The sequence below is a fragment of the Apis cerana genome, linkage group LG5 (assembly GCF_029169275.1).
Source record: "Apis cerana isolate GH-2021 linkage group LG5, AcerK_1.0, whole genome shotgun sequence".
NCBI classification, from domain to species: domain Eukaryota; kingdom Metazoa; phylum Arthropoda; class Insecta; order Hymenoptera; family Apidae; genus Apis; species Apis cerana.
This window is the reverse complement of record NC_083856.1, coordinates 12,757,913-12,785,787: the sequence shown is the minus strand read 5'-3', so window position 1 is coordinate 12,785,787 and position 27,875 is coordinate 12,757,913. Positions and strand designations below refer to the sequence as shown.

Here is a 27,875-nt window from a genome sequence, read left to right as displayed (position 1 = left end):
GAAAAGTTAGGATGTGGGATTGAACGCAACGGATGAAATAAGAGGAAAAAAACATCGAATCTTCCAATGTGTTTTTTTATTCAACATTGCACATCCTTAAATACATTTGGTCTCTTTAGAGGAACATTATTGGTGGGAATTTGCTTTGCTTATTTCAAATCTCCTCTTAAATTAAGTCTTACCATACTAGCGTCGTATTAATGTATATAAAACGTACAATTTATTTACAAAGGTACTCTCGATGGCAGCGCTATCGATCCGAAACAACGTAAAAAAAAAAAGAAAAAAACAATTGCTTTGCAAAATTCGCCTGTTTCCGATTTGCATAATCTCACCACTCGTCTCGCTGGTAAAGAAACAACGATGTTTATTATACGATGATAGTTCGATCATTTCTCGAATCCTCGAGTCCAATACTTTCGAGAAACACCGTAATTTGAAGGGCGCCGTTCGAAAAAGACTCCCTCCCCTCCCCTTTGTCTCTTTTACGTTTCTCTGGTCGCTTGTCTGCAAATTAGAAGCGAGTTATGATAATATCGTCTAAGACGAGCACGCGAGAAGAAACCAACTACGCGTTTCATCCACGAAACGAATGGAGAACGACGAGGTTTAAATTTGAAAAAAAAATAGGGTCGATCTTTTTCGAATTTTCGCCCTTCTAATTTACCGCTCACGGTAATTTTCAAATATCAATAAAAAGCTGTAGAATTTATATCATGATAACGCTCACAGTATCTCTTTCCACGATTGAAGGTTGTTGATATATTTGCGAAAAATCTTTGGATTCTTGATATATATAATATTCTTAATAAGGATAAATACAGGGATTAATAAAAAAATTGATAACCGATTGATGTTCTTTTGCATTAAACGAAATTGATTCGGATAAAAATCGGACAAATAATTGTTTAGAATGGATCCACAAATATATCAACACTCCGTGTATGCGCGCATTACGTGCCATTATCCCCCCCGACGAGGTTAAGAAAACTCTTTCAGCGCGGCAGGAAGCGAGAATCTAAGAGAAACCGGCAAACGAATCGATTGCAAAACTCTGAAGAAGCATCTCTGAAAACACGTTCCGCTCGGGTGACACGATGTCTCTGTCCAGAATCCACGTTATATTACCTTATATCCACGCGAAACGAAGAAAACCACGCGTGGCAAATCCGCTTTTTCCACGGTGAATAACAAACTGCCTGCGTTACCGCCGCGATCACGACCTCTATCGACTCAACACCTAACCTATTACACGAATGGATCCAAAGCGTATCCTTTCTCGTTATTCGTCCATATAAAATCTCGATCGATAGTAGTATTCGATTATATATTGGAACGAAAACATTCCTTCGCTCGCCGTCTTCACGAACGTCTTCTTTTCTCTTCGATTAAATCTTTGTATCGGATTTTAACAGAAGATTTTTAGGCGGAAATAGATTCGTAACGGATCACAAAGAGGTCGGTTTTTTTTGTTCGAATCGGATTAATCGTCGCTATCATTTTCAGGCGAGTGATAATTTCTATCTAGCTTAATTGACCATGCGCGATAATGCGCGACATTTCGTTACTATCAATTGCATGGTTATCAATTACTTTTTCCTGGATAGTTATTACCAAGAGGTTTAAAAAAACGTCGAATTAAGTGAGAAAACGTGGTGACCAGTTTCAAAAGTGTATTAGAGCGCAATTTCAATCGTCAGGGAGAACAACAATGGCAATCAGAAGGATTTCGCGTAGTCACGTTAAATTATGGAATAACGGAAAACTGGATAGAGTTTGATCGAATATACGCGTAACGTGTATAGTTGTTCTCTCTAAACGATATATTTTCTTCAAGAAGACATTGGTCTTCCACTTTTGCATTTTCGCCCGTTGTTCGGCTCGAAGCAAAGGTAGGAGCAACAGCAGCAGCTTTCTCACAGCGGCGTTCTGCGGGGAAGGTAACTCTCCGCCGTTCCATCTCTATCCCTCTTTTTCTCCGTCCCCCGTGTTTTCGCGTCTGCGCGCCACCATCTATCATTCTGTCAGCTAGGAGATTTCAATTTGCTCTCTTTTTGCGCCATTACCAGGGGCCGAAGCTCGCGCAAAATTGTATTTAATTGTGATTGACTGCTAAGTGGAGGTGGCCGACCACCGCCATTTGTCCTCTCATTTTTGCATATCCCTAATTGCGGGAGAAACATCGCGGGAAACCATCCAAACAACCTGTCCTTTTTCGCTTTTGTCTTCCGCCCTATTCTTTATTATCGGATGTCAACATATATCCATTTTCGAAGGATGATCGTTGATTGTTTTCGCCTCTCGAATCGATCCTCTAAAAGAGAATGTATCACGATAATATATCAACACCTTGTACGATTCGAACCGGCCAGTATACATGATCGTGATTGGAAAAATAATTGTCTGCGACGCATTGTCTTTTTTCTTAACCTGTTAACGGATTCTTTGGTTCATCTCAAAAAGTAATCGACGAGATCCTCGTGTTATTATTTATCGTCACGGTAAATTTCCTTTCGCGAAAATTATTCGATCGATTCTTTTAATCGGAAATAAAATCAAAATCATCCCACTAAGAAGAGAAAAGAAAAGAAAGTATGCCCGTCGCGTATTTCACATAGCGACATCGCGATGTTATTTTTTCTCGAGCCAAAGACGAGAAACATAATTCTTCTCTCTGCTGTTTCAGAGAAGAAATAGGTTCACTTTTTTCTTCGCTATCGCACGGATCGATCATCGAGAGATCTCCTATTTTTATATATATGTACACAATTACCTAAACAACGTCACAATAACTTAATCGCGTCTAATCAAATATTTACACGAATCCTACGACTAAACACACGATAGCCGCGTATATACTTTTTTACGATATTCGTTGAAAGCAGCGATCCCCAACCTGTTGATCGCGAGATGTTCGTTTAATTTCGATTTCTTTCATTTTTCATCGCTTTACACAGGTTGGCGAACACTGGAATTACATCGAGGCTCGTTTCGCGTATCAACGCATGGCAATCGCGATTCGATCTATGAAAAAATATCCTGGAATCTGGCAACATGGCCGCGCGGAGGGAAAAGCATTAGCGACGTGTTTGCGCGCACCAATTATCGCTAATTAAACTATCGGGCGGGAACGAGACCGATTCTCGTCGATTTTCGAACCTTTTTTTCGACATTTCGTCATTTACCTTTCAACGTCGATCAAGCGTCGCGACATCGTTCCTCTTCAATCGGTCCAACGTAAATTATCCACTTGTAAGTTTCATCGAACAAATTTATCGAATAGAAGCGATCGCTGGACGATCAGTCGCACGTTTTCGCAAAATGTTCCAAGTTCACTCTCTTTGCAGCAACTCGTACAACGCCGCGATATAAGTCTGCGCCATTTGCAGAGTCTCGAACTTGCTCAGCTTTCTGTCGTTGCCCAAACTAGGTACCACGTCCCTCAGCCTGTCGAACGCGTCGTTCAGACTGTTCATCCTTCTTCTTTCCCGCGCGTTCGCGGCCAGCCGTCTCTTCCTCAACACCTCTATACCAGGCGTCGTCCCGTTTTTCATCCTGTTGTGATGCACGCTCTCCCTCGTCTTTTCACCGGACGTGTATTCGATCTTCCCCTGGTACCTGGCCGTGTCGCGCTTCCCGCCCTCCCCCTCGCCCTGCTCGACAACGTAGCCCTCGTTCCTCTGCACATGGGACGCGTACGTGCCACCCAAATAAACAATGTCGCTCCTCTGCCCATAAGAGTTCTCCCCGCTATTATTCCTAGCCAAAAAACCATCACCTTTCGGGATACCGAAGAAGCTCTCCTCGCTCTGCCCGACGAAATCGCACCTGTCGTTCCCCAAAGTATCCGTGTTGCGCTGATGATGATGATGATGTTGCTGGTCCATTTTTGGCGGCACGTTCTGTTTACCATCTTGACCGGTGGTGGAGAAATCGGCACGGGCCACGGTCACACATCCGTCGTAAACGTTCGCGCACTCGTTCTTCTCCCTCATCGTCCTCGAGTTGCATCCGCTCGAGGAGTGGCCGATTTCGTGATCACGATGATGATGATGATGATGGTGGTGGTGATGATGGTGATGATTATTGTTATTACTATTATGATGATGATGGCAATGATGATGATGCTCGTTCCGGCAAGCTTGTTGTTGATAGTAAGAGGACTCGTAGAACTCGGTTTCGAGGTTGAAGGAAGCGGGGGTGGCGGCCAAGCGGAAAGTGCCGTTCGTCGCGCCGATCTCCTGGTACTCGCGATTCTGACAATCGACCGAGCTCACGCTCCCGCAACTGCTACCCCTAGATCTCGGCGGTTGAGGGTATATCTCCTGTTGGGCCCAGCTACGCGGATTCGATTCCGGGCTACTCGCCGACCCGTAACCCTCCGAATCCAACACCTCGTATTGCTGGAAGCTGGCGTAAGTGGTCATTCTCGTCTCTCGCTCTTTCTCTCTCTCTCTCTCTCTCTCGCTCTCGCTCTCGCTCTCGCTCTCTTCTTCGATATATATGTATGTATGTATATATATATATTTATATGACGATTCAACGCATAGTAAAAACACTACTACTGTCTTTTTCTCTTTCTCTCTCTTTCTCTCTCTCCCTCGAGGAGGAGGAAGGAGGAATTATCGCTTGATTAAACGAATTCCGTCATTTCGTCCGGAAAAATGATGAAGAAAGAAAAAAGTAGGAGGGAGAGAGGAAAAAGGGAACTCAAAGGAAGTTGAAAATTTGGAAAGGAGGAGATATCATGTTCGTTACAGGGGAGACGAGGATCGCGGAGGATGCGAATGGCGTTATATGGTTCGCGTACGGAAGCGTTGCGTAAACTGACTTTAGTGACCGGGGATCTCGTGGTCTGGACCATGCTGCCCGCTTTTCTTAGGGCCCTATGGTGGGGAACGGAGGACTCCCGGGGCCCACGTGGAAGGGATCCCCGTGGAGGAGCGTGGAAGGGGTCGACAGGGAAGTGGGCATCTCTTTGTAGAAGCCGCGCGACCGGACACGCCCCTCGTCTTCCTTCGTCCTTCTTGTTCGCTGGGGGCTCTCCTTTCGCGGCCGGGGAGAGGAGAGACGAGAGAAAGAACACGAGGCGCCGCGTTCCTGCCGCGCTTCAGACGCGGCAACCGCCCCATTTTTTCTTTCTTTCTTTCTCTCTTTTTTTTCCCTTCTTTCTCTCCCTCCTCCTTTTCGTTTCTTTCCTTCTCCCTCTCCTTCTCCCGACGCGATTCCACTTATCGAATTATCGCCAAAAATTGAAACGGACCAACGACCGCTAATTTTTTAATCCTTCTTCCCTCTTTTTCTTTTTTCCTTCTCCATCGAATAGGGAAGGATAATTTTTACAGAACTATACAAACGTATGTATGTTTATATATATATTAAGTAATTGATTATTTTAATAATAGTGAGAATTCTATCCTTAATTTTTCTTCCCTTCCTGTATTAATAAAACCAACTCGAGATGACGTCCAATTTAAATTTAGGTTAATGTTTTATGGAATCGTATCTGTAATCTGGTTTATATTAATTTATAATTTATATTGGATGTATTAATTGTACGTGTGTTTTTTTATCATATTTTTGTTTTTTTTTTAAATGTTGGAAAAAAAGTGTAAAACAATTATATACACATGCATCTTTGAAAAATTCAATATTTTAAGAATAATGGAAAACTTGAACATTGATAAATTACAAGTGAATGACGTTGTTTGTAGATAACGGTGCATCTTCTTCTAAAGATATCAATATTTTTCATTATACGATGGAATAAAACAATAATAAAGTTTATAAGAATCGATTAATAAAATTAATTATAGATTAATAGATTAATCTATTAATTTATATAATATTATAATTAATAGATTAATTAAATTAATAGATTAATATAAAAAATAATAGATTAATAATAGATTAATAAAATTAATAATAGATTAAAATTTTAAAGCATTGTCGTGTATATAATGTACTTTTTAAAATCATTATTCAAATATTATTATTCGAAATTATAACAATATATACATTTTTGAATATCAATATTTGTAAAATAATTATCGAGTTAACGCGTCATACATAAAATACAAGTTCAATTTAGATATGTGTATATAACAAATAGTGTACATAAGAGGAGAATATTTGCGAAATTTTCCTTTTCGAATTTTATTTCAATTTTTCGAGTTTGTTTTTTAGATTATTTTGTAAAAAAAAAAAAAATGAAACAAAGTATTCGATTCGTTATGACATTTTTCGATAGCCTATCGTTAGTTAGATAAACCCATTGTCCCCTACATAAAACTGACATTAGATTTTTTTTTATATTTTAAAGTACTAATTCTTCGTAGCTTTATCTTCCATAAACATATGAACGTTGCTCGAACGAAATAAAAGTACGCTCAACACGCAAGATTCGGTAAGATTTTGTAATATAATTATCGATATCACAAAAGTAGAAAGATTTATTTAATAAAAATAGAAAGAAAGTATTACATGGAATCTTTTCTATTTTAATATACACGATACAATATATAAAATTATTACATCGAGTGAAATTGAATAAAGTTATACACAAATTTATTCGTTAAATTATTTTTTCAATTATTTTTAGAACGATGAATACCACGTGGACTTTAAGATTCATCGTTTGCCTCCTTTGTTGTCGAGCATCTTTGGCAGAACTGAAACTTGTACAGACGATATTTAGACATGGGAACAAAATGCCATCGAATATCAATTTTTATCCCAACGATCCTTATATTAATTATACTTACGAGCCAGCGGGAGAAGGAGGTTTAACAAATGTACGTATAATCATTTTTTAATCATTCTAATTAATTCGTACGATTATAATTTTTCTTTCGAATGTTATACAAAAAAAGAAATGAATTCGATTAAATAACGCGAATTAATTTTAATTTACGTAGGTTGGTAAAACGACCATGTACAAAGTTGGCCAATTCTTTCGAGAAAGATACGAGGATTTATTGGGAGAAATTTACACGAAAGAAAATATTTGGTTTCGCTCGGACGAGATAGATAGAACTGTAATGAGTGGACAACTCGTGGCAGCTGGACTATATCCACCTTCCAAACAACAAAGGTTCTAAATTTAATGGTTGCCAATTTAACAAATATATTACTATATAAGATAATTTTATAAAAATTCATTTTAGGTGGAATTCAGATTTGAATTGGCAACCTATACCTGTATGGACAATGCCAATTACTATGGATTGCCTTTATAATACTCAGTATTCTGCAAAATATTATACGTTGAGAAACATAGTGGAAAAAACGGACAAAGATGTGATACAATTTGAGAAAGATAACAAAGATACTTATAAATATTTGTCCGAACACACAGGTGGTAACATCACACAATCAAATGTGCTTTTATTATATCAATATTTATTCGATCAGGTATCTTTTCAACTTTTGAAATTAATTGAAAAAGATTAAAGATAATTAACATACTTTTTTATTTATATAGAAAATGTAAATTGGAATAATTTTTTTTTAGAGAAATATTGGTTTAGAATTACCAGAATGGACGAAATCAGTTTTTCCTTACGGAAAACTTGACGAATTAGCTACATACGATATTTTGATTCGTACTCGTACTCTGGAATCGAAGCAAATATTAGCTGGTAAGTTTAAATTTCGTTATCATTTTTTTTCTTATTTTTATCGAAAAATAAAAAAATTCTAAAAATTAATATAACGTGATTTCATCGATTTATTATACTATTAACAATTGTTTCATTCGACAGGAATATGGATTCGCGAATGGTTGAATCATGTTAATGATTATATAAGCAAAAAAGATGCGCGAAAAGCGTTTATGTATGCGGCGCATGATCCAAATATCGCATGTATACTTTCTGCATTGGATAATTTCGACAATGAAATTCCTTACTATGGTAATAGTCTGATGTTTGAATTACACGAAGACGATAATGAATATTATGTTCAGGTAAAAACGTACTTTCTATAAAAAATAAATTTATACAAGATATTATTTTTGAAATTGAAAGATGATTAATAAAAATGATTAAAAAGAATGACATAAAATTAAAACTTTTCAAAATTAATTTCTATTATTTTTTACAATTTGATTTATTGTTATCATTATTGTTCACAGGTACTTTATAAAAATAAGGATAATATTCGAGTTCTCAAATTTCCTAATTGTGATAATATGTGCTCATTAGATGAATTTAAGAAATTCGTAAAGCCTTTAATATCGATTAATATGGAAGAAATATGTGCACAAAAATAAAGAAATATATATAATTTCTTGAATTTTCTAACCTTTCTCTCAAATATATATACATATATATTGTCGCTATTCTAAATGGGAAAGCAAACTCGAGAATTAATCTTGATATTTATATCAAGATAAAAAATAATGTGAATGCGATGAGATTGATCAATAATAAAAGGCGTAAATCTGTTTCGTATCTTCGAGGATGTTGGAACGGCTTTTATTTCGCAAAAATTTTTCTTTATATAAAGATTATCAGCAATTTCGTTTCTTCAAATTTCACTTGTGTGTTACTTTGGATTAATCGGGGAAGTATCTGTGAAGAAAAAAAGAGGAGAAAGTTGGGGAAAAAAGGGAGAAAGAATGTAGATGGAGTGGCTTGACTCGTAAACCAGTCAAATTTGTCCACACTTTTCAGCCTCCCAGTATTTAAAGTGTCGTAAAATACGTCGAGGAAGAAAAGAAGAAGAAGAAAAAGAAGAAAAATTCCGAGAACGGAAAGAAGTTGACAAGTTTTGTAAAGCATCCCAACGATCTAATTTGTAACGTCTAATTTGTAAAATCTTCATTCTAGATCAGTGTTGTTTGTAAGAATTGCAAATTGTAAAAATTGCTGTCTCTTTTCTTCTGTCTCATTACTTTGATAACAATACAATTTAAATATGTTTATCCATAATAACATAATAATTTAAATTTGTTCATTTAAAAATTTTCTTTTCATTTTTTTAACATAACAATAAATATCCATTCAACTGCTATCTCATTAATTTGATAACATAAATATACAACAATTTAAATATGTTCATCCAAAAATTATTTTCTTTTCATTTTTAATGTAATAATAATCAACTCCATTCCAATATCCATTCAACTTCTCTCTCATTACCCTGATAACATAAATACAATTTAAATATAATTTAAATGTTCATCCAAAAATTATTTTCTTTTCATTTTTAATATAACAAACATTTATTCAACTTTTGTCTCATTACCTTGATAATTTAAATATAATTTAAATGTTCATCCAAAAATTATTTTCTTTTCAATTTTTTGTAATAACAAGTATTCATTCAATTTCTGTGTATATCCTGATAACATAAATACAATTTAAATATGTTCATCCAAAAATTATATAATTATTTTCTTTTCATTTTTAATGTAACAACAAGTATCTATTCAATTTCTGTCTCATTATCTTAATAACATAAATACAATTATTTTATTTTTAATGTAACAAGTATTTGTTCAATTAGATTATAGACAATACAATTATAAGTCGATCTTGTTTATCTTTTCTTATTATATCGACAAGGAAAATGTAAAATCGTCGGAATCGATTAACTTTCGATTGGCAACCGGTGATTTTCGAGATTTTCCTTCTCACGACGAAAATTTCTAGGGGTAGGCGTAGCTCATTCGTTTCCCTCCTCTCTTTTTTTCGGAAGACTCTTGAAGTCGCTTGCCTTTCGCAAAAGGCGGCAGTCTCGAGAAACCTAATTATCCTCCGCTAATACGCAACAAATGAGCCGATTCCTCCCCGTGCCCGACCCATCACGAAAAACGTGTGCTTATGCACGAGATGTGGCGGGTCTACGCCCACGAGCGTGCATTAATTTGTAAAAGGGTACTGTCGTCGGCAGTATAATCTTCTTGAGAATTATTTTTCTCTTTTTTCTTTTTTTTTTTTTTTTTTTTAACAGGAATCTCTACAAATTTTTATCGTATTGTTTATTTTCTGCCAGCATGATGAATCTTGTAACGATCTTGTTTTTGCATACGAAAAGAGAAATTCAATGATACATATATGTTTTTATAAATCTTGGTGTTAGCTTCATTTAACCTGTTGGACAAAAATGTTAAAAAAAATTTAGAAATGCAAATATTTGTAATAATTCTTTTAATAAATCTAATATAAATATAATAATCGAGAAAATTCTTATTCTCAATGATCTTATTTTTATCGCTCATCTTTCACGTACCTGAATTAAATCCAGCCAAATAAATATATTGATTTCGATTCAAGAACCATTTCTTTTTTCTTACACAAAACTTTGATTCTAAAATAGAGATTCCATGTCTAAAAATAAATAAATAAAAAAAAAAGATTTTAATATAATAGGCGATGATTTATAGACGTACGATTATTTCGTAAAATACGCTCATGTTAAAAAGTAAACGTAGATGCACGTGTAATAAGCTTTTACGATACATGAGATTCTTTTTGCATAGAGAAGATGGTGAAGCTGCAACATAATGGATCCCTCGGCTAATACGAGGATCGATAGATCGTACAACGGTCACGCTCCAAGTCGGGACAGTTTCCTGGTGAGGTTCATTTGACGTAAATTACTCGTATTCGTTGTGATTGACCAATTTTGTGTGGCGTAATAATAGCGACGAAACAACGTCCTGATCGTGAAACCTTTTTTCGATGCTTCGACTTATCCCTCTTTGATTACAAATTAAAAAAAATAAAAATCGAAATTAATAGATGGAAAAGATGTGCTTCGACTATACATCGTTCATCGCCTAACTCGCGATAAAGTAAACGAGATAATGATCCGTTGAATAATACGAGATAATTTTGGAACGAATTTAATTTGATAAAATTATAACATTGTTTTTAATTTTTTCTAGCTAATATTTAATAAATTCACTAAGGTTGTAAGATTGTTTGTACAGTTTTCGTCAATCGAGAAAAAATTAAAGAATAATTATATAAGATAAAATTTGGTAGAAAATATACGTTATAAATTTAATAAACGAATAATTATTTTTACACAAAACATATCATATATTGTTTACACATTTATGTAATAGTAGGGAAAGCAACATACCTCTAATCCTTTTTCACTTAACTTGATGCTTCTTTCTTTTGTAACCTAACCTAACAACGCTATGATTTTCAATACAACGACAAATTCTTCTTTCTCTCTCTTTTTGGTTCGAATAATTTTATTTAACCAATCATTTCATCTAGCTTGAAATCAAGCTACCGCGTGATTTATGACATCTAAGTTGAACATCGAAGTCTTCGATTATGAGTGGTGCAAGCAAGGATGAAAAAAAAAACGAATAAATCGCTACGTTGTAACTGTGTATCCAGCGAAAAATACACAGGAAGCCACGCATCCAATCTTCAAAAGAAATCCCATTTTTTCGAATGTTCGCGTAATGGATATATGCAAATGCAATCAACTCGCCATACATCGAGATCCAATCCTCTCGATGTTTGTCACGCTTGCGCACACATCGATCTATAATGGCGAGGATCGTTCTGTCGGCCGGCTCCACCGATAATAAATTTATTGCGGCCGTTGAAGGGCACGAATTGATTATTAGTTGACCACGGCACAGTTACAGTTCGACGAGGCTGATTTTCAACGTAATGATTCGTGATTCGATGCGTATACATTCACTTCGAGCACACCTTTCTGTTACACGTTCGAGAATCGATCAACGTTAATTGGATTTGAAACGTGAAGTCGATGTTTATTCAAGAATTAATACTAACTTCACACGTTGGACCAGTGAATGTACTAAGCCAATGTATATAAACATTGTACTTCGTTGCATTAGACTGTGTGTATCAATATTGATTTTACCGTCGATTTTTGTTCTTTGTCAAAGGATTTGTTGAATCAATATAATTAGTAATTAAATTTGGTAAATAAATATAACGCAGAGGTTCGTATATCGTTTCGATGTCCGCAAATAATCAATGGATTCATGTATTAGACTTTGTGATGATAATTTGATATATTAACTGTCCATGTAGAGAGATAAGTAAAAAAAATTGTTTTTTTTTTGTAAAAAAGATATAATATAGAAAAAAACTGAATAACTGGATTAATAAATAAATAAGGCAAACATAAGCTTTACCGACTCTCGATTCCAACGAGGTTTCGATTTTCCAGATGATTTAAGGATCCAATTCCTTACGGGGTTCGTTCAAACATGACCCCCGTAACAGGCGGAGATTTATGGCAAAACCAAGGCCCCTAATTAGAATCACACCGAGGTGTCCTAATTACAGGTTTAGCTACAGAGTTTTTGAGTTGCGCCAAAGGCGCAAAACGATGCAGGCCCTGCCAATTTCTGCCCTTTTTTCCACCAACAGCTCGTTAATCGTAGGAAAAATAGACGATCGTGGGCGTTGGCTACTTCTTCGAATTTACATTTGACTAAGTATTATCCTACGCAATATCTGACACCATAAATGAATTCTTTGTTTCTCTTCATATTAGATTTATATGAGATGAAAGTGATCACGAAAAATTTATAGGAATACCTCGTACCATGGTAATTAATAATAGATAATTTTTGAGAATTTGTTATTTGTATGATTGAAATTTTCTTAGAAATTTATTTATAATATCGATAAAGCGTGATAAAATTTGTTGATTATTAGTTAAAAATAATTGTAGGTATAATGTTGAACAGATTTAAACAGATATATCGCGTATGAACTTTTAAAGCTGACCTAGTGAAAGCATAATTTCCGTGGTAATTATTAATTTCACGGTTGATGGATAAATTGCAACAATGATAAATTTAGTCGCAACGAGGTCGGCTTGTTTAATGCTTCATGCAGGGAGAAGACATCCATTAATTTCTACATAACGGTTCGTATCAATGATTGGAGTTTGAAAAAGTCACGGCGAGAGTAGATGATACTACCGTTTCACCATTATCCCGATGAATACGACCTGCGATTCAACTTTAAAATTATAATCAAAAAGAAAGAGCAAAACTCTCATTTGTGAATCAATTTAAATAAAAAAAGAAAAAAAAACCAAGACATTGATCAAAAAAATGTATATTTTGTCGATAAAAAGCGTAGAACTCATTTGAAAGATATAACTCAAGGATACGATAATTCTTCTCGAATTCATTATGGCATCGTTTACACTCGTAAAAATAATGATGAAACACGATGATGCTTAGAGTGTACCGTTTCATTAACATCAACGCGGATAGTCTTTTATACGCATACAGTTACTTTTCAGTCGTTCCAGTAAGTGCGGTATAATTAAAAACGGTAATAATTTGATAATTGCCCAATAAAATTCGAAGATTCATGTACTCTTTGTTTATTTCTTAGGACGTTTATAACCTACAATTAGTAAATATAACGTAATTTCCCAGTTGCATTAAGGAAAACGTAGGTTAGAACGTAGGTAAAGAAGAGTTGCATTATATTTTAAATTATATCCCCACTTTTATTCGACAAATATTGAATGTGGTACCCTCTAGCGTATTATATATTAATTAATAATGCCAAAAGTAACAATAATTGCTAATATAATGTAATGTTTATCATATGATAATAATATATTTATAAATAAAAAGTAAGATTTTTATTGATTATGTAATATAAGAAAGTGTGGAGAATCCAGAATACTTTAATGATATTTAGAGATATCAACGAATAAATAAGAATTATTCTTTATGCGAATTTTTCAATTTTAAATAGAAATCTATATTTATCACTCGAATGTTATTACATATTTTATTGTACGCATATATACATTTCCTTTACAAATTCTACTCTGAAACGATTACTTTTCCTTCCACAACGCTTTCTTCGTAACGAGACCTCGTTGGAGGAAATCTTTTCGACATGATGGCGCTTGTCTGTAAAGATACTCGGGTCTCATCGACTTCAGAATACCCTAGCTAACGATTTTCCGGCTCCCGCGAAGCTTCGTCATGCTTGCAAACTATCCTTGACGCAGTTACGTGTGGAGATGCTGATACAAGTGTAAATCATAGACACATAGTGTGATTTCCTCTTCGATACGTGAACAAATTCGTACGTGTTGACTATTCGAACAATTTTTACGAAAGAAATATTGTCATAATAATGGTTAATTAACTGATAATCGCGATAAATTTTCATCAACGATGAATAAATTCGAATGCACTAGAGACTAGGTTAGGATTTGCTTGAAAAATAAATAATTAGCCCTATTGCATATGCGTGTTGCGTATTGATGATAATTATAAATAAATGATTCAGCAATGATTGTAATGAATATTTGCAATTTGTGTTTAACGAACAAATATCTGAACTATTTAATAAATCAAAGAAATGTTGTAAGTTAAATCTATGTGTGAATCAACAAATGAACAATTAGCATTGATATTGTATGAAATAAAAATAAGATAAAATAATATTGATTATACTGAATTAAATATTCTATTATGGAAATATTTTTATAAATATCTACAACAACAACACATGTTCTCTTTCTAAAAGAAGTACATCGAACAGAAACTAGATTTCACGAAAACGAAAACAGGCAGTTTCGAAGTGAATTAGATTTCAAAAGATTGTTAACATTCACAGAGATCCGTAAGTGTATCCTCGCGCTTTCTTTTCATACAAACATGGATAATTAACCGAGCATAGGCAATTTTTTCATCTGGTCGAAGTGAAATTCAACTGGACGTAATCTGTTTGGAAAGAGTTACGTATCCGGGTATCGAAGCAACGATATCTCCTCGACGTATCAATATCTCTTCGAAATTGTATGAGGCGGATGATCTATTCGCAGTCTACTCGTCTTCAAAGAGACAAATCGTCATTCGCTTGAAACCTCTTGGACGATGATACGGGAGAAATGACGAGAGATAAGTGAAACCAAAGTTCAAACGTTCACGGACGACTTTCCCCGTAATGTTTTCGACACGAACAGGATTCCGTGGTTGAAACGTTAAGTTAGAAAAGATGTGTACTATCATTGTATCATTTAATTATTGCAGAAGTTAGTATAAGGATACATGAGTGTATGAGTGTATATTCATGACAAGTGATACAAGAGATGAAAGGATATGTGGCATGGAGAACGAATTCAGCGTATATTTCGATTTATGTGTTAACATAAACAAAAGAATATTAATAGTTTACAATGCTGGATCGAAGATTTGAGAGTATATCGAATACATAACGAAAAAAGAAAAAAATAGAGAAATATATATTTGTATACGAATATGCATTGATATACCATTGATATAACCTAAAACTTTTGAATTGTCGAGAGAGGAAAAGAAAAAAATATCCTTAACAGATACGATTTTTTTGTATGTATCTCTAAATATTTATCATTGAAACATTAAGTTAAGAAAAATGTATTATAATTGTATCGTTTAATTATTGCATTAAATTATAGTATAAAGATATGTATGTCGAGTAGTATAAAATGGAAGAAGGATATGTAAAAGAACAAATTTAGTGTATATTTCAGTTAGCAATAAGACAAAAGAATATTAATAGTTTACAATGTGTTAGAAGAAGAAATATACAACGAAAGAAAAATAGGAAAATATATATATATATATTATATATATGTTTGTACACGAATCTACCAATGACATAACCTAAAACTTTTGAATTGTTGAAAGAGGAAAAGCGAAAATATTCTTGACGGATATAATTTCTCTGTACGTACGTGAATTCATACTCAGTATATTCGAGAGATCTATCGGTTCGATCAACACGAAAGTACGGCATAATCGTTCGTGTATCATTTCTAAATGTTTTTCAGAGATAAATCGAGGACAAGGAGAAAGGGGGAAATAAGGAAGAGAGACGGATTAATAGGAGAATCATAGGAGCAATGACGTTATCCTGGGATAACGGGTGACCAGGTGCATCGGGCACATCGCCACCTAGGAAGTGGGTACGAGGTCTGACGGTTGCCTCGTCATCTTGACCATTCTGCAGGATACGGTGAGGCCTTCAGGCAACACGCTACTTTCTTTAATTTATATCCCTCCGTGATTATTACCATGATCAAGCCTCGAAACAACGGATGCCCGTTTTTCTTTCGCTATTACTACTCGTCACTGATTCGTCATCCTCATGTCTGACAATGTTACAGGTATAATATCGTACCATGGAAATATCGTGGATAATCAGCTTTTAACGCGTTGAACATCGCACGAGAATCAAGGATCTTGCTACAAATTCATTTGTGATTTGTATTTTAGGAGAATCCTTTACAAAATCATTGCTTTAAGTTAATAATTATTGAATTGATGAATTTTTATTTCATCGTTTCAAATTTGAGGAATTATCTTTAATTTGCACCAAAAGTTAAAAAAATAAATAATAAAGTACACTTTTTTTTTTATTTCATATTCTATCTTTCTAAGAATACGATATTTTGAAAATGACTAATATACATAATAATATACACAAATCAGAACGAGACACGTGTCATATTTAATAAATAGATATTTAACATTATAATATTTAAAGATAATAAATATTAATTAAGACACGGAAGTAATAATTTTATACACTTTTCAATTGGCCAAAAATTAAAACGTGAAATTAACATCTCTTATGATCTCTTACGATCGTATTAATTCAACGTCAAATTGGTATAAAATTTGCGAAATGTGCGTGCATAGATAAATAGCGTATAACGTAAGAAGCGTGCCGGGTCGAGGGTAATTTAAAGTTCGTACAAGTAACATAATTGCAGGCAAGGTGTGCTTAACGACGTGTGAAGATGGCAGACAGATTAATTAGAGCGATCGATGATTGATAAATAAAAACGACTTGGTTATCAGTCGCTAATTTTATCTCTAACGCTAATTTTTATAACGAATATTGTAAAATTTGTCATTTATCCATTATTTTTTTTATAATGATTAAAAATAGTGTAATAGGGAAAAAACAGATAATTTATAACATATATATGAAAATTTTACGTTTTATCGATTAATGTTATACATATTTGTAAAAAATAGTTCACTGTAACTAAATTGTTAAATGATTTATCGTTCTATTAGTTTCAATTAGTTTCAATTTATATTATATATATTAATATATTTATGGAAGATCGATTCTAGAGATTAACACAATAATAATAAATAAATAAAAACATATTGAGGCTTATTGAGATTATTTACTTAGTAAATAAGAATGCTTTCATTTTGCAAATTTCAATTGCTCATAATTTGATAAATAAGCCTTAATATAATAATATTATATTTCGAATGTTAACTTTTTTGCTGTTGATTTTTTAAAAGTATCTCATTTCATAATAAATTTTAATAATAAATCGAGTATATCGAAAAATATTTATTAATATTAATTAATATTAATTATTTTTATCCATTGGTGATAAAATATAATAAGAAGAATAAGAACAGATTATTGATCATTGATCGCGTGATCGTGTTACCGAAAATTGATTGGCGATGAAGCGTGACAGCATTCACGTGGGGTGAGTCAGACCAATTTATAACTCGTTAGTCAGGGCTATGTATTAAATCGAAATTGATCTGTCTTTCGTGCAGGTTAAACAATCAACCGAAAACAAAATTGGGTTTTATTCGCGTCAAATAGAATAAAAATGATTCTACTTGAAAGATATATTTGCGAAAACGAATTACGTCACGGTTGGAAGAGAATACTCCGTTTTGGCGGGAGATTTTGTAGATTAGTTGCAAATGGCAGCCGTCTCGAGCGTAACGGTCGAAATGCATCGGGCTCATTGGAATTCACGTGCTTACAGTGCGATATTTCTATTGGCGGTATTCTCTTTTGGCTTGTTTGCACGGATCGTTACCCATGAGTACACAACGGTTACGTGATAATCGTACATCAAATTGTTCGAATTAAATCATATTTCTCGGTTGCATGTCGCATAGAAGTCAAATGTCGCTTTTAGCACCTTGTTACTTTTAAATGTACTAACTTAACCTAATTTTTTTTGTTCTTTTTAATACTTCCGTTGTTATTTGTTATTGAAAGTAAGTGTAGTTCAAACTTTCTCATTAAAAATAAACGATTTTTCATCAAACGTCATTAATTTCAAACTTTACACTTGAAAGAAACAATACCGTTACATGAGATTAGCCGTTCTATGAGCTCATCTGTTGGTTCGTTTGTAATCATGCTTGTATACTTTAGTCGTAAGATATTTTTGTAGAACAATCATGCACTTGTGCTCATTTCACGTTAATATTCGCTTTATATTCAGCCTTTTGATCTCACTTACCGTTAGAATGGCTTAAAAATATTATCGTTCTCCTTTCTGCATAGATTTTCAATTATTATCCTATTAATTATGATTTATTACTAAATTATAGCATCAATGTCAAAGTTTATAATTATAATACTATATATATATATATATATCATATCGAATGAAATTACTTTGAATAGACGTCAATAGAAATTTCATTGAAAAGATTATTTGTGTATTTCATATAATTATTCTTTTAGAAATTTATAAATATTTTAAATATTTAAAAGTAATTTAGATAAAAAAATATACTTTTTTTAATGTAAAAATTTAAGAAAATAAATATTCATATAAATATGATTCGATTTCTACACTGAATTTTCTAACTTAATCTCTAACTTTTTTTATAGTAGAAATTTAATTATGAAATATTTAAAAAATAAATATTTAAAAAAATTTTTATAAAATCATAAAATAAATTATACGGAAACTAAATGAGTTTGAAAGCTTAATGAAAATAGCCGAGAATGATGCATATTATTTATCTTTTATAAAATAATATAAACATGTTATATGAGAATATTGAAATTATTAGTAATTATGCGCAGAAATCAATTGCGCAATCAATATTTGAAAGTACTAAGATATTCCGGTAGATGGTTCTAAATATCACTATTTTAATATTAGAATACATTTTAAAATTTAAATGTAAATTCTTATGCGAATTGAATATGAAATATATATATTTGAAATTTAATATTGAATGTATCAGTATGTAAAAAAGAAGTAAAAAAAATCAATTTATACTCGTACATCAGTATTGTTTTTACATAAGTGGTTGCATTTACAAAATGTTAGAGAGGAGTGTGAAGAATGTAAATTGCGTATCTTGTAACGATAGCTTGATAGCGATGAAAATACGGAAGACGGAACGAAACAGTGGATGATACTTAAGATAATCATACAGTCATTATCTTCCCGTTACCAGCGATAAATCCTAAATGAAGAACAACGGATATATAATTTCAAAAAAGTCATGATAAGTTAACTATTTGTCATCAAACGTAATTTTGCTTAATAATACCGAACAAAGGCATAACAAACAGTATTTCTAACATGTCAATAATGTGTAAGTTCATACATCGATAATATATATCAAACAGTCGATAAATTTCTGATTTGCAAATTTTTTAAAAATTTTAAAATTATTATTTTATCAATCCAAGTCTTATTTTCCTCGTAAAACATGAGTATTTCTATATTGTACGGATATGTAAATATTTACTTTTATACAAGCGGTGATCATTGCCTTACATCCAAGCTATTCGAATCAAACAGACAACATTCGAGCTCGAATGAAAAGGAGGAGAAAGGGAAAGAGAGGAAGAAGAGGTTTCCGTGGTCGCGTGCCGTCGTGCTCCGCTGGGCCCAACGATCCTCTCGCACATGACGCACTGGAATAGGACATTACGAGATAGTGAGCGGCGTCCCGGCGTCCCGTCGGGCCGTCGTCGTCCCGACATGCCATCGCATCGCGGCCCAATCGTCGGTTGGTGCCACGCGACTGGCACGTGGCTCGCAATTGCACTACCGTGCCCCCTCGGTCACGCCCCGCTGATTCGCCTCTGTTGCCCTTTGCTTTTGCATTCGTACACGATCATTTCTAGCCGCGGACTCCCTCTGTTACCCCTTACAGATAACTGGACCCTTTCAATGATACGTCTCTCGGTTGTTATTTCGCGCCACGAGCCGCACTTCTGTTGTAAAATTATGGTGCCGTTATACGACTAACCTATCGTTATATTGTAGAGGGATAAATATTATTTTTTCAATTTTTTCAATTGAATACGCGGAATGATACATCGAAGGTTTGATACTTTTTATTTTCTCAAGTTGGATCACGCTCATGTCTTTTACTGGTGTATATTCAATTTGAAAAATGTTTAAAATGTTTTTTTGGAAGAAAAATTATTTATAAAACAAAGAAAAATAAAAGAGAAAATAAACAAAAAAAACAAAAAGCAAATTATTTATTGTTTTGATTTGAATTTTTTAAATCAACTATATAGATATATCAGTTTAAAGATTAATAATTCTAATCATATGGAAGACAAAACTAAATGTATAATGGTAAGTCAATTGACCAATATTATTGATCGAATCAGCAATCGGCATCAGAACTAACAATTGAAGCGCGTGTACGAACACAGTAATTCACTTAGCTAAAGCAAATCTTGATCAAATCTTTTAGTGATCGTGTTTCATGACGAGTGGCGCTGTCAGCAGTACATTGTTGTAAAGTTACCTGATGATTCGGAAGTCTCGTTACGAAAAACTCGGAACTTACTTACCTGTTCCCGAATGCTGTAACTCACTGATAGTGCAACTTTCATACTAATTGTCGAATAAACGAGAACAGAACTAAGGGTAGCAGAATGAGGGAAGAAAAAAAAAGGAAGAAGGTGAGAGAACGGGCACCGCGCCATAAATCGTCGTTTAACCTTAAAAATCGTCGTTGCTAATGGACATTTGCTGTCGAACCTCGAGAAATCGTTGCGCTCGTAGCCGCGAGAATTCTTTCAACGACATTGTGCGAAGTGCCGCTCGACAAAGGGAGGATAAAGACTTGTGTCTTACTGATTATCCAGTTCGTGTACTATACTCGGCTTTAAATACATGCGAGTCAACCCCGACGAGATAAAGCGTTTGTTTTGCGCATGCTTGCATGAAATGCGTTCAGAATGCAGCATACTTTGAGGAAGCTTGTTTTATTCCATAGAGGTAAGTAAATACTATTTGCTCGAGAATTTTCTGATTTTTAATATTTGCTCAATATTAGATTTCCATTATCTATATTATTAAGTTCTATTAACTATTATTCAATTAAGTTAAATTAGATAAAATTTTATTTTTTTAAATTTAATTTTAGAATTCAAAATTTTCTCCATCCATAAAAAGATTCATAATCAAAATTTCTATTTTGAAAAAAAAATTTCATACTATGGTAGTTTCCCAATCGTTAGCGAAATCAACTTTTAACTAGCCTGAAGATAATCGAAAACCTCAAGGGGTCGAATGATCGGTCGATCCTTTCGGTTCGCCAGTCGACAGGCATATCTGTTCGGGACAAAGTGCGGCACGATCGTAAATTAGCTGTACCGATGACGTGTCGGAAGATGGTTCCACGTGGACAAGGGGATCGCCACATGGCACGAGTCTATGGGGCGGAGAATGAATGCGGTATTCTTGGTATAGTGATAGCTTGGGTGGTGGCATCGGAAGGCCGGTGTCATCTGTTGCATCGGTTACATCCTGACTAGCAAAGCGTGACCGTGCTTGGTAACCGGCTACTATAAATGTGATGTAAGGGATTAATTATCTTCTAATTGCCTACTAGAACGTTGTCACTCAAAATCGATGGTTAAAAATTATTTTGTAACGAGCGATCTTGTCAACAGGAAATTTCTAATTATTAAATCATGTGAGAATAAAGTATAACAAGATTATTTGTCAATTTAAATTATAATTCTAAATGTTAGAATAAATCTTGTAAGCTATTTTTGTCGATTCATTCTTATTTATTATAATTATTTATTGAAATACATTATTAAAAGTAATTTATTATAAAATTTTATGAACTATTCATAATTATTATTAAAGTAATTTTTAATTTTATTTATAAAAAATAACAACAAAACAAATTTGTTTATTCCGATTTAGATCTATTTCGATCACTTCGTTCGAAACACTTGTTCAATTGTACAAAGCTTATTTATCTCCCAATAGTGATATCGATATGATTGTTCGCAAAATTTGATGTTCACGTGAATGCACCTACAGTTTTTCGGGGCATTCATCGAGATCATCTGTTCGCCATATTTTGGACAGAGCGCGTGCCGTGTCGATAATACGATGGTACGTGTTCAATGACAAGCGGTAAGAAATTGCAGTCTGAAAAAATTGGCACCGAGATAATAATTTATGCGAACAATAAAAACATATGGTTCGACAGTCGAATGAAATTGAACTATATACTGCATCTAATGATTTAATAATAATATTTTTTTTTAATCAATATATCTCTAAATAAATATTTGGATTTTTCTCAAAAAAGAAAAATCCTTACTTAACCTTACTTGATGTTAATTTTCTTCTTTTTCTTTCTCTTTTTTATTGTTTAACTTTTTTATTTTATCTATAGCTTTGAATAAATAGTTTTGTATAACATATCCATAATATTTTCCTTTTGAATTGTTAAAAACTTATAAAATAATTTAAATAAAAAAAATATATGTATTAATTATACATTATTGTATTCATTGATATATATTAATCATAAAACATAAGGAATTCGATCATGTATTCAAAATTTCGAGTTTCTTATTTTCATACAACTGACGCCACGCGTCCAAATCATAGGTTAGACCGATCGACGATGAACGGAAAAAGTGTGAAAGAGATTTCTCGTATTGAAAAGATTTGTGTTTTGGTCAAAATGCGGCCTAATTTTTTTCTAAAAATGTAATAACTACACTTGGTTTCGGTTTTCGCTCATGTCCTATGAATCCCATAATTTCGTTGTGATTCTTTTTTCTTTTGGCGCCTACTCTGTCGCCGCACTCTGACGCTTCTGCGGTCATAGAATACAAGCGGTCAATATAATACAACTGAAAATTATGAATCCTCAGGATCATCATCCTAATCGAAGTATAATTTAGGCGACGCTTTGAACGCATGGTGTGCCACCACAAATATTAGGTAAATAATGAAGGTTAGGTGTGGAAAACTGACAAGAATGGAACGATAATTTTATATCGATACACATACTATGAAATCATAATCTATGACATTGTAAAATTAATCTGTGTAACAAATATAACAGCTTTAACATTAGAATTCAAATTGCATTCAAACAAAAGTTGAAATTCATTTTAAAAATTAGATATGAGCACTATAAATATATACACTGAAAAGATATGATAAGATATCTCAATTGTAATTTTTACAGATTATATTATTATAAATGCACAATTTTCCTTTAGTGATATATTTTATTTAATAAAAAATATTGATATTGAAATATTGAAAATATTAAAATTTTTCACTAATGTCCAATTGATGAAATAATTTTTATCTGCGCAATTTATAGAATATTATATATATGCATACGTTATATTTTTATTGACTTATTATGTAATTTCAATTTTTTTTTGCACACATCACATTGATCGTTTATCATTGCGCCTAGCTGTAGGCCAACTTGCACAGTTAAAGTTTACTCCACTATACACAGATGTCGCAGAGATTGTAACTGGTTTCTCGCTAGCATTCGGTTCATATAGCAGTTTGTATATAATAGGGATTCAAAACTAAAAGCATTGGTGGGATCCGTGGCGCCGCCATACGCAATGAACAACATTTTATGAAGCACAAACCCTCCCTCTTTTCCCTTCTTTCCTCTTAGCCTAGCTAGCAAACACATTATTGTGTTTTCCTACGCTTCGTCGAAATATTATATGTGTGGTCATCATTATATAGTTTATGAAACGTCTTCTTTATCGAGTGTGCGAATCGTTTTTGGGTTCGAATGGCAGTGACTATTGGCCCAGGATTCTCTTTATTTCACACTCAAAAAAGTGGTGTTACTCATAAATCCGTCATCATTGACGGAGATTTAGAAGAAATTAAACTATAATAAATGCTTGCAACGCCAAGCTAAAAAAGAAACAATTATAAATACTTGACAACGTCAAGTTAAAAAAAAAAAAAAGTGTATTTACTTCTAGCATGATCACTAAGTGGAAACTCCCTCTCCCCTCTCTCCTTTCGAAGAGAAAATCGTTGGAGCGCATCATTGTGTGTGTTTGTATGCTTTACTTTCTATCAAATTGTCTGGGTTTCTCCTTACCCTTTCAGTGAAAGTTGGGAAATTGCGTTTGGCGACGCCATGTTTGGTCTCATCTTTTGATAATTTTACTTTTCAAAGTATTAAAAAATTTATTTTTTTTAAACGTTTTTTTTATTCTCTATGTTCAATATTCTATATATTTATTTCATATTCAATATTGTTATAACATAATGTTGTATGAAGAAATTGTTTTTCTTAACAAGTATTGTAAAAATAAACTTCGAATATTATATCATATATTATATCAAAAAAAAAATCAAAAAATACTTTCTCACGAAAATATTCATCAAAATTTATTTTTTTCTTTTCTCGATTCCTGGAAAATGCGCGTTTCTCGTCGACACAATGAATTTGAAGAAACACGGCGTCATGGGAGTTCTCGAAACGAATTTCGGCGGCGTAATTTTCTCTGAAGTTAGGCTAGAAAATTTTTCCGACAAATCCCTCCGTTACGGATCGATCAACGAGCGTTTTAATCATAGAAAAGGGTTAACGAGTTTTGCGGTCTATCCTAAGAGAGCGGTGGCAAAATCTTTCGACACGGAGTCAGGTGGCTGGAATCGTAATTCCGTCGAGGGTGCTGGCTTTGACACCATAAGGGTAGCGAGGTGTCACAAAATTCACGACGGTTCGCTCGTTCTCGCAGTCTGGAACGAATTGTCTTCCCCTTTGGAAGCCAAGCACAAGACTTGGCCGGTTACGGCTCGTTATCGAACAACACGTTCTAGTAATGAGGGTGTAATTTTTGCTGGAATATCGTCGACCATAATTTAACCTTGCTCGCTAATTTAACCTTGAAACCGCCCTTTCGTCGCAGCTTTCCTCACGAAAGAAATTACTTTTTAGAACTTTTTTAAAATATACGAAATATTTGTTATCGAAGAAACAATATGTTTCCTATATGAAAATTTGAGGATAGAAATTAATAGATTAAATATTAGATTGATATATATATATTTATTTATCGTACTTATATGTTACATTATTATTGCTATTACTATGATATTGGATTAAAATATAGTAACAAATGCAGCAGAAAATGCGAGAATCGCATTGTATTGTATCTTCAAATCATAATCCTGCGTGAAGAATCGGAATGATTTTTACCTGAGATACCAATTCGAAAACTCGATCATTTTTAGCCACGCCCAAATTCGAGGTTTGCACTCGATCATATTTGTCTCACAAATTCTTTCCTTTTGTTATTTTCTCACTTTTTCCGATTAATCAAAAATAATATATTTTTTTATGTCAAGAAACACAAATTATAAATACATATATTAAAGATGAAATAATATTTCTTTCATTTCAATTAAATTCTTTATTTACAATAGTTTTGATATAAATTTTTTCCATTTATTCAATTTATTTAATTTATTTAATAATGACATAATGTTATTTATATTTATAAAATTACTTATTTTATAAATTATCATTTAATGTTATTCGACATCTTTGAATCTTTACGACATTGTTTAATAATCGTCTTCTTTGGTTTCGTACAATATTTATACTATTAAATGGACGGTTTAGAAAAATTCTTAGCTTTACAAATTTTGAAATTGTTTTTCAAAATATTTTTGACTAGTTACACAATAAATATATAAATACAATACATGCGTAAATCACTAACACTTCTAACGAGAGAATTTAATATAAAATAATATAAAATAATTCGAAATAGTAAAACGTATTACAATTAAAAAATTGCTATACAAGCATCGTCATATATAATTAATTCTATTATAATTTACGTTATATGTGCATACAGTTATGCAAAATTTCTAATATTTATATAAAAATACCATTCAAATATTGTACTAATAACAATGGCACGGATACGAAATTAAAAATGATATCAAAGTTTTTGTTTAATGACAATCTAATCGTTTTTAATGCAAGTTCATAAATTTATAGAACATTTCTTTGGATTATTAGCTGTCTGATCGTATACAATTTAATTATAATTATAAATTTATAAATGAAAATGATACAAATTACATGCAAATTAATTTTTATCAACAAAATATTACACACCATTCATATTAAGTAAAAAATCAAATGACAAACATAAATACCTAATTCTCAAAAGATTTTCTATATTATACTATACTATCTATTATAATTATAATTTTCCTTTCATCAGTCCTTATATTTGTCTTTCTTTATTATCTATTCATTATTCGGCTATAAACCATAATTTTTTCATCTAAAATTCAATTATATTTTTTAATTTCACAATGTATAACCTAAATAAATAAACTTACATTGATTCACTGCCACTTTCCATCGTGTTCTTGAAGAAGATCGCACAACGCCGCAATGTAAGTTTGCGCCATCTGCAATGTCTCGAATTTACTAAGTTTGTGGTCTGCTCCAAGACTCGGTACAACTTCGCGCAATTTATCGAAAGCATCATTCAGACCGTTCATTCGACGTCTTTCACGTGCGTTCGCTGCCAAACGTCGACGTTTTAATACACTTGGCGATGGCGGTATATCCCTGGACCGTCGTCTTCCTCTTCGGGGACTATTAGTAGGTGATACTTGTTTCTACAAAAATAATCGTATTATTGTCATTATAAAAACATATATTAATTCAATCAGTCTTTCATCATTCGAATATCAATTCATGATAAAAACCCTTTTCTTCCGAAAGAACAAAATACTTTTATAAGTATAAGTTAATACTTTAGTATCTTCAATTTTTCGTTATAGAATCTTGTATTTTTCGATACTTTTCGATTAAATGTCAAACATTCCATTGAGATATACCTGTACAGATGTGACAGGTTCCCAAGAATTATTTCGTTGCTCGACAGCCATTTGCATCGGTTTCCCGCTTTCGAGAATTTGAAATTTTTGTTCTTGAGGTGGTGTTTCATAACAATAGGCTGATGGCTGATACTCCATGGAATTATCTTCGTGTAGCATCGTTCTTGGAGAAACGGTTTGATTTATCGCGTGCTGTGGTTCATACCTATTAAAATTATTATATCAATTTTTAACTAATGAAATTTCAACTAACATCTAATATTTAATAATTATAATGAGAATATAAGAAAAATATATGATCGTCAAGAATTAGATATCGTGTGAAAAACGGTAATTTAAATTTTAATTAAAAGTTTTTTTTTATCAGCATAATTCTCTTTTATCTTGTTCAATTTTTTATTTTCTATTTAAACAATTATTCGAAATTCGTGTAATAATATAATTATATAATCATAAACTAAAAAACTAAGAAACTACAGGCTTAATTTTTTAGAAAGGCATAATCGTTTAAATAATTCATGCAACTTAGTCTAATTTAGTTTATACAGAATTACAACACAAATTTTATATCTGTGAATACGAACAAATAACAAACATACGCAACACAATGATTTAGCGAAGATATTTATTGAGAAAAAAAGATTTGGAAACTTACCTTTGAGGTGTGACAGGTGTTAAAACGCTAAAGGAGCTTCTTTCGTACGAATCCGGTGTTCTCGAATATTTCACTACCTCTTTCCCATAACTAATCGTCTCAGAGTCTTTTCGCGGAGTGAGCTCACCTTTATGCGCGTAATTCTCTCCGTACGATACCTTGATGGGATCGTAATTCGGAGAGTTGTACGGCGAGGGATACAAAGTATCGTAACTTCTGTTCGCGGCCTGATAGCCGGTCGTTACAATTTCAGGAGAAATTGGGTATTCGTGGTGATTCGATAAAAGAGCCATAG

At 33.0% G+C, this 27,875-nt stretch overlaps 3 protein-coding genes and 3 long non-coding RNA genes across 9 annotated transcripts in view; 2 read left to right on the top strand and 4 right to left on the bottom strand.

Annotated features, from left to right (window-relative positions):
* Positions 1-56: 56 nt before the first annotated feature.
* LOC108003307 (ras-related protein Rab-26-like) lies at positions 57-4,873 on the bottom strand. Its single transcript, XM_017065468.3, has 2 exons — positions 1,129-4,873; positions 57-507 (listed from the first exon to the last, which is right to left on the bottom strand). Exon 1 carries the CDS (start codon positions 4,425-4,427, stop codon positions 3,333-3,335), a length of 1,095 nt encoding a protein of 364 aa, XP_016920957.1. The 5' UTR covers positions 4,428-4,873; the 3' UTR covers positions 57-507; positions 1,129-3,332.
* Positions 4,874-6,434: 1,561 nt separating this feature from the next.
* On the bottom strand, positions 6,435-6,924 carry LOC108003354 (uncharacterized). Its single transcript, XR_001767049.2, has 2 exons — positions 6,765-6,924; positions 6,435-6,677 (listed from the first exon to the last, which is right to left on the bottom strand). It is a non-coding gene; the product is annotated as an uncharacterized LOC108003354 (long non-coding RNA).
* LOC108003353 (venom acid phosphatase Acph-1) lies at positions 6,606-9,386 on the top strand. The gene is made up of 6 exons (XM_017065550.2): positions 6,606-6,794; positions 6,918-7,093; positions 7,167-7,413; positions 7,514-7,640; positions 7,764-7,966; positions 8,135-9,386. The coding sequence occupies exons 1-6, from the start codon at positions 6,606-6,608 to the stop codon at positions 8,270-8,272; spliced, it is 1,080 nt and encodes a 359-aa protein (XP_016921039.2). The 3' UTR covers positions 8,273-9,386.
* Positions 9,387-9,525: 139 nt separating this feature from the next.
* LOC108003355 (uncharacterized) lies at positions 9,526-11,739 on the bottom strand. Its single transcript, XR_001767050.3, has 4 exons — positions 11,095-11,739; positions 10,467-10,706; positions 10,237-10,334; positions 9,526-10,097 (listed from the first exon to the last, which is right to left on the bottom strand). It is a non-coding gene; the product is annotated as an uncharacterized LOC108003355 (long non-coding RNA).
* A 584-nt stretch (positions 11,740-12,323) lies between these two features.
* The window catches only part of LOC108003336 (uncharacterized), a 34,817-nt gene continuing 19,265 nt past the window's right edge, over positions 12,324-27,875 (top strand). The window contains exons 1-5 of one of the 4 annotated variants that reach the window (XR_009829847.1): positions 12,327-12,559; positions 12,685-15,343; positions 15,433-15,703; positions 15,808-15,992; positions 16,144-21,024. This is a non-coding gene — a long non-coding RNA (uncharacterized LOC108003336). Of the gene's footprint in view, positions 12,560-12,684; positions 15,708-15,807; positions 15,993-16,143; positions 21,025-27,875 lie in introns of all 4 variants that reach the window. The other 3 variants (XR_009829848.1, XR_009829846.1, XR_009829845.1) reach the window with 3 other exon arrangements.
* On the bottom strand, positions 23,624-27,873 carry LOC108003335 (protein atonal-like). The gene is made up of 4 exons (XM_017065528.3): positions 27,581-27,873; positions 26,926-27,130; positions 26,419-26,703; positions 23,624-26,360 (listed from the first exon to the last, which is right to left on the bottom strand). Exons 1-3 carry the CDS (start codon positions 27,871-27,873, stop codon positions 26,425-26,427), a joined length of 777 nt encoding a protein of 258 aa, XP_016921017.1. The 3' UTR covers positions 23,624-26,360; positions 26,419-26,424.

Excerpts from the sequence above, each read along its gene's own strand:
- LOC108003307 (XM_017065468.3), bottom strand. The coding sequence starts at position 4,427 with ATGACCACTTACGCCAGCTTCCAGCAATACGAGGTGTTGGATTCGGAG.
- LOC108003353 (XM_017065550.2), top strand. The coding sequence starts at position 6,606 with ATGAATACCACGTGGACTTTAAGATTCATCGTTTGCCTCCTTTGTTGT. Across the intron at positions 6,795-6,917 it reads GAGAAGGAGGTTTAACAAAT|GTTGGTAAAACGACCATGTA; the intron begins GTACGTATAATC and ends TAATTTACGTAG. Across the intron at positions 7,094-7,166 it reads CCACCTTCCAAACAACAAAG|GTGGAATTCAGATTTGAATT; the intron begins GTTCTAAATTTA and ends AATTCATTTTAG.
- LOC108003335 (XM_017065528.3), bottom strand. The coding sequence starts at position 27,873 with ATGGCTCTTTTATCGAATCACCACGAATACCCAATTTCTCCTGAAATT. Across the intron at positions 27,131-27,580 it reads ACACCTGTCACACCTCAAAG|GTATGAACCACAGCACGCGA; the intron begins GTAAGTTTCCAA and ends TAATTTTAATAG. Across the intron at positions 26,704-26,925 it reads AACCTGTCACATCTGTACAG|AAACAAGTATCACCTACTAA; the intron begins GTATATCTCAAT and ends TTATTTTTGTAG.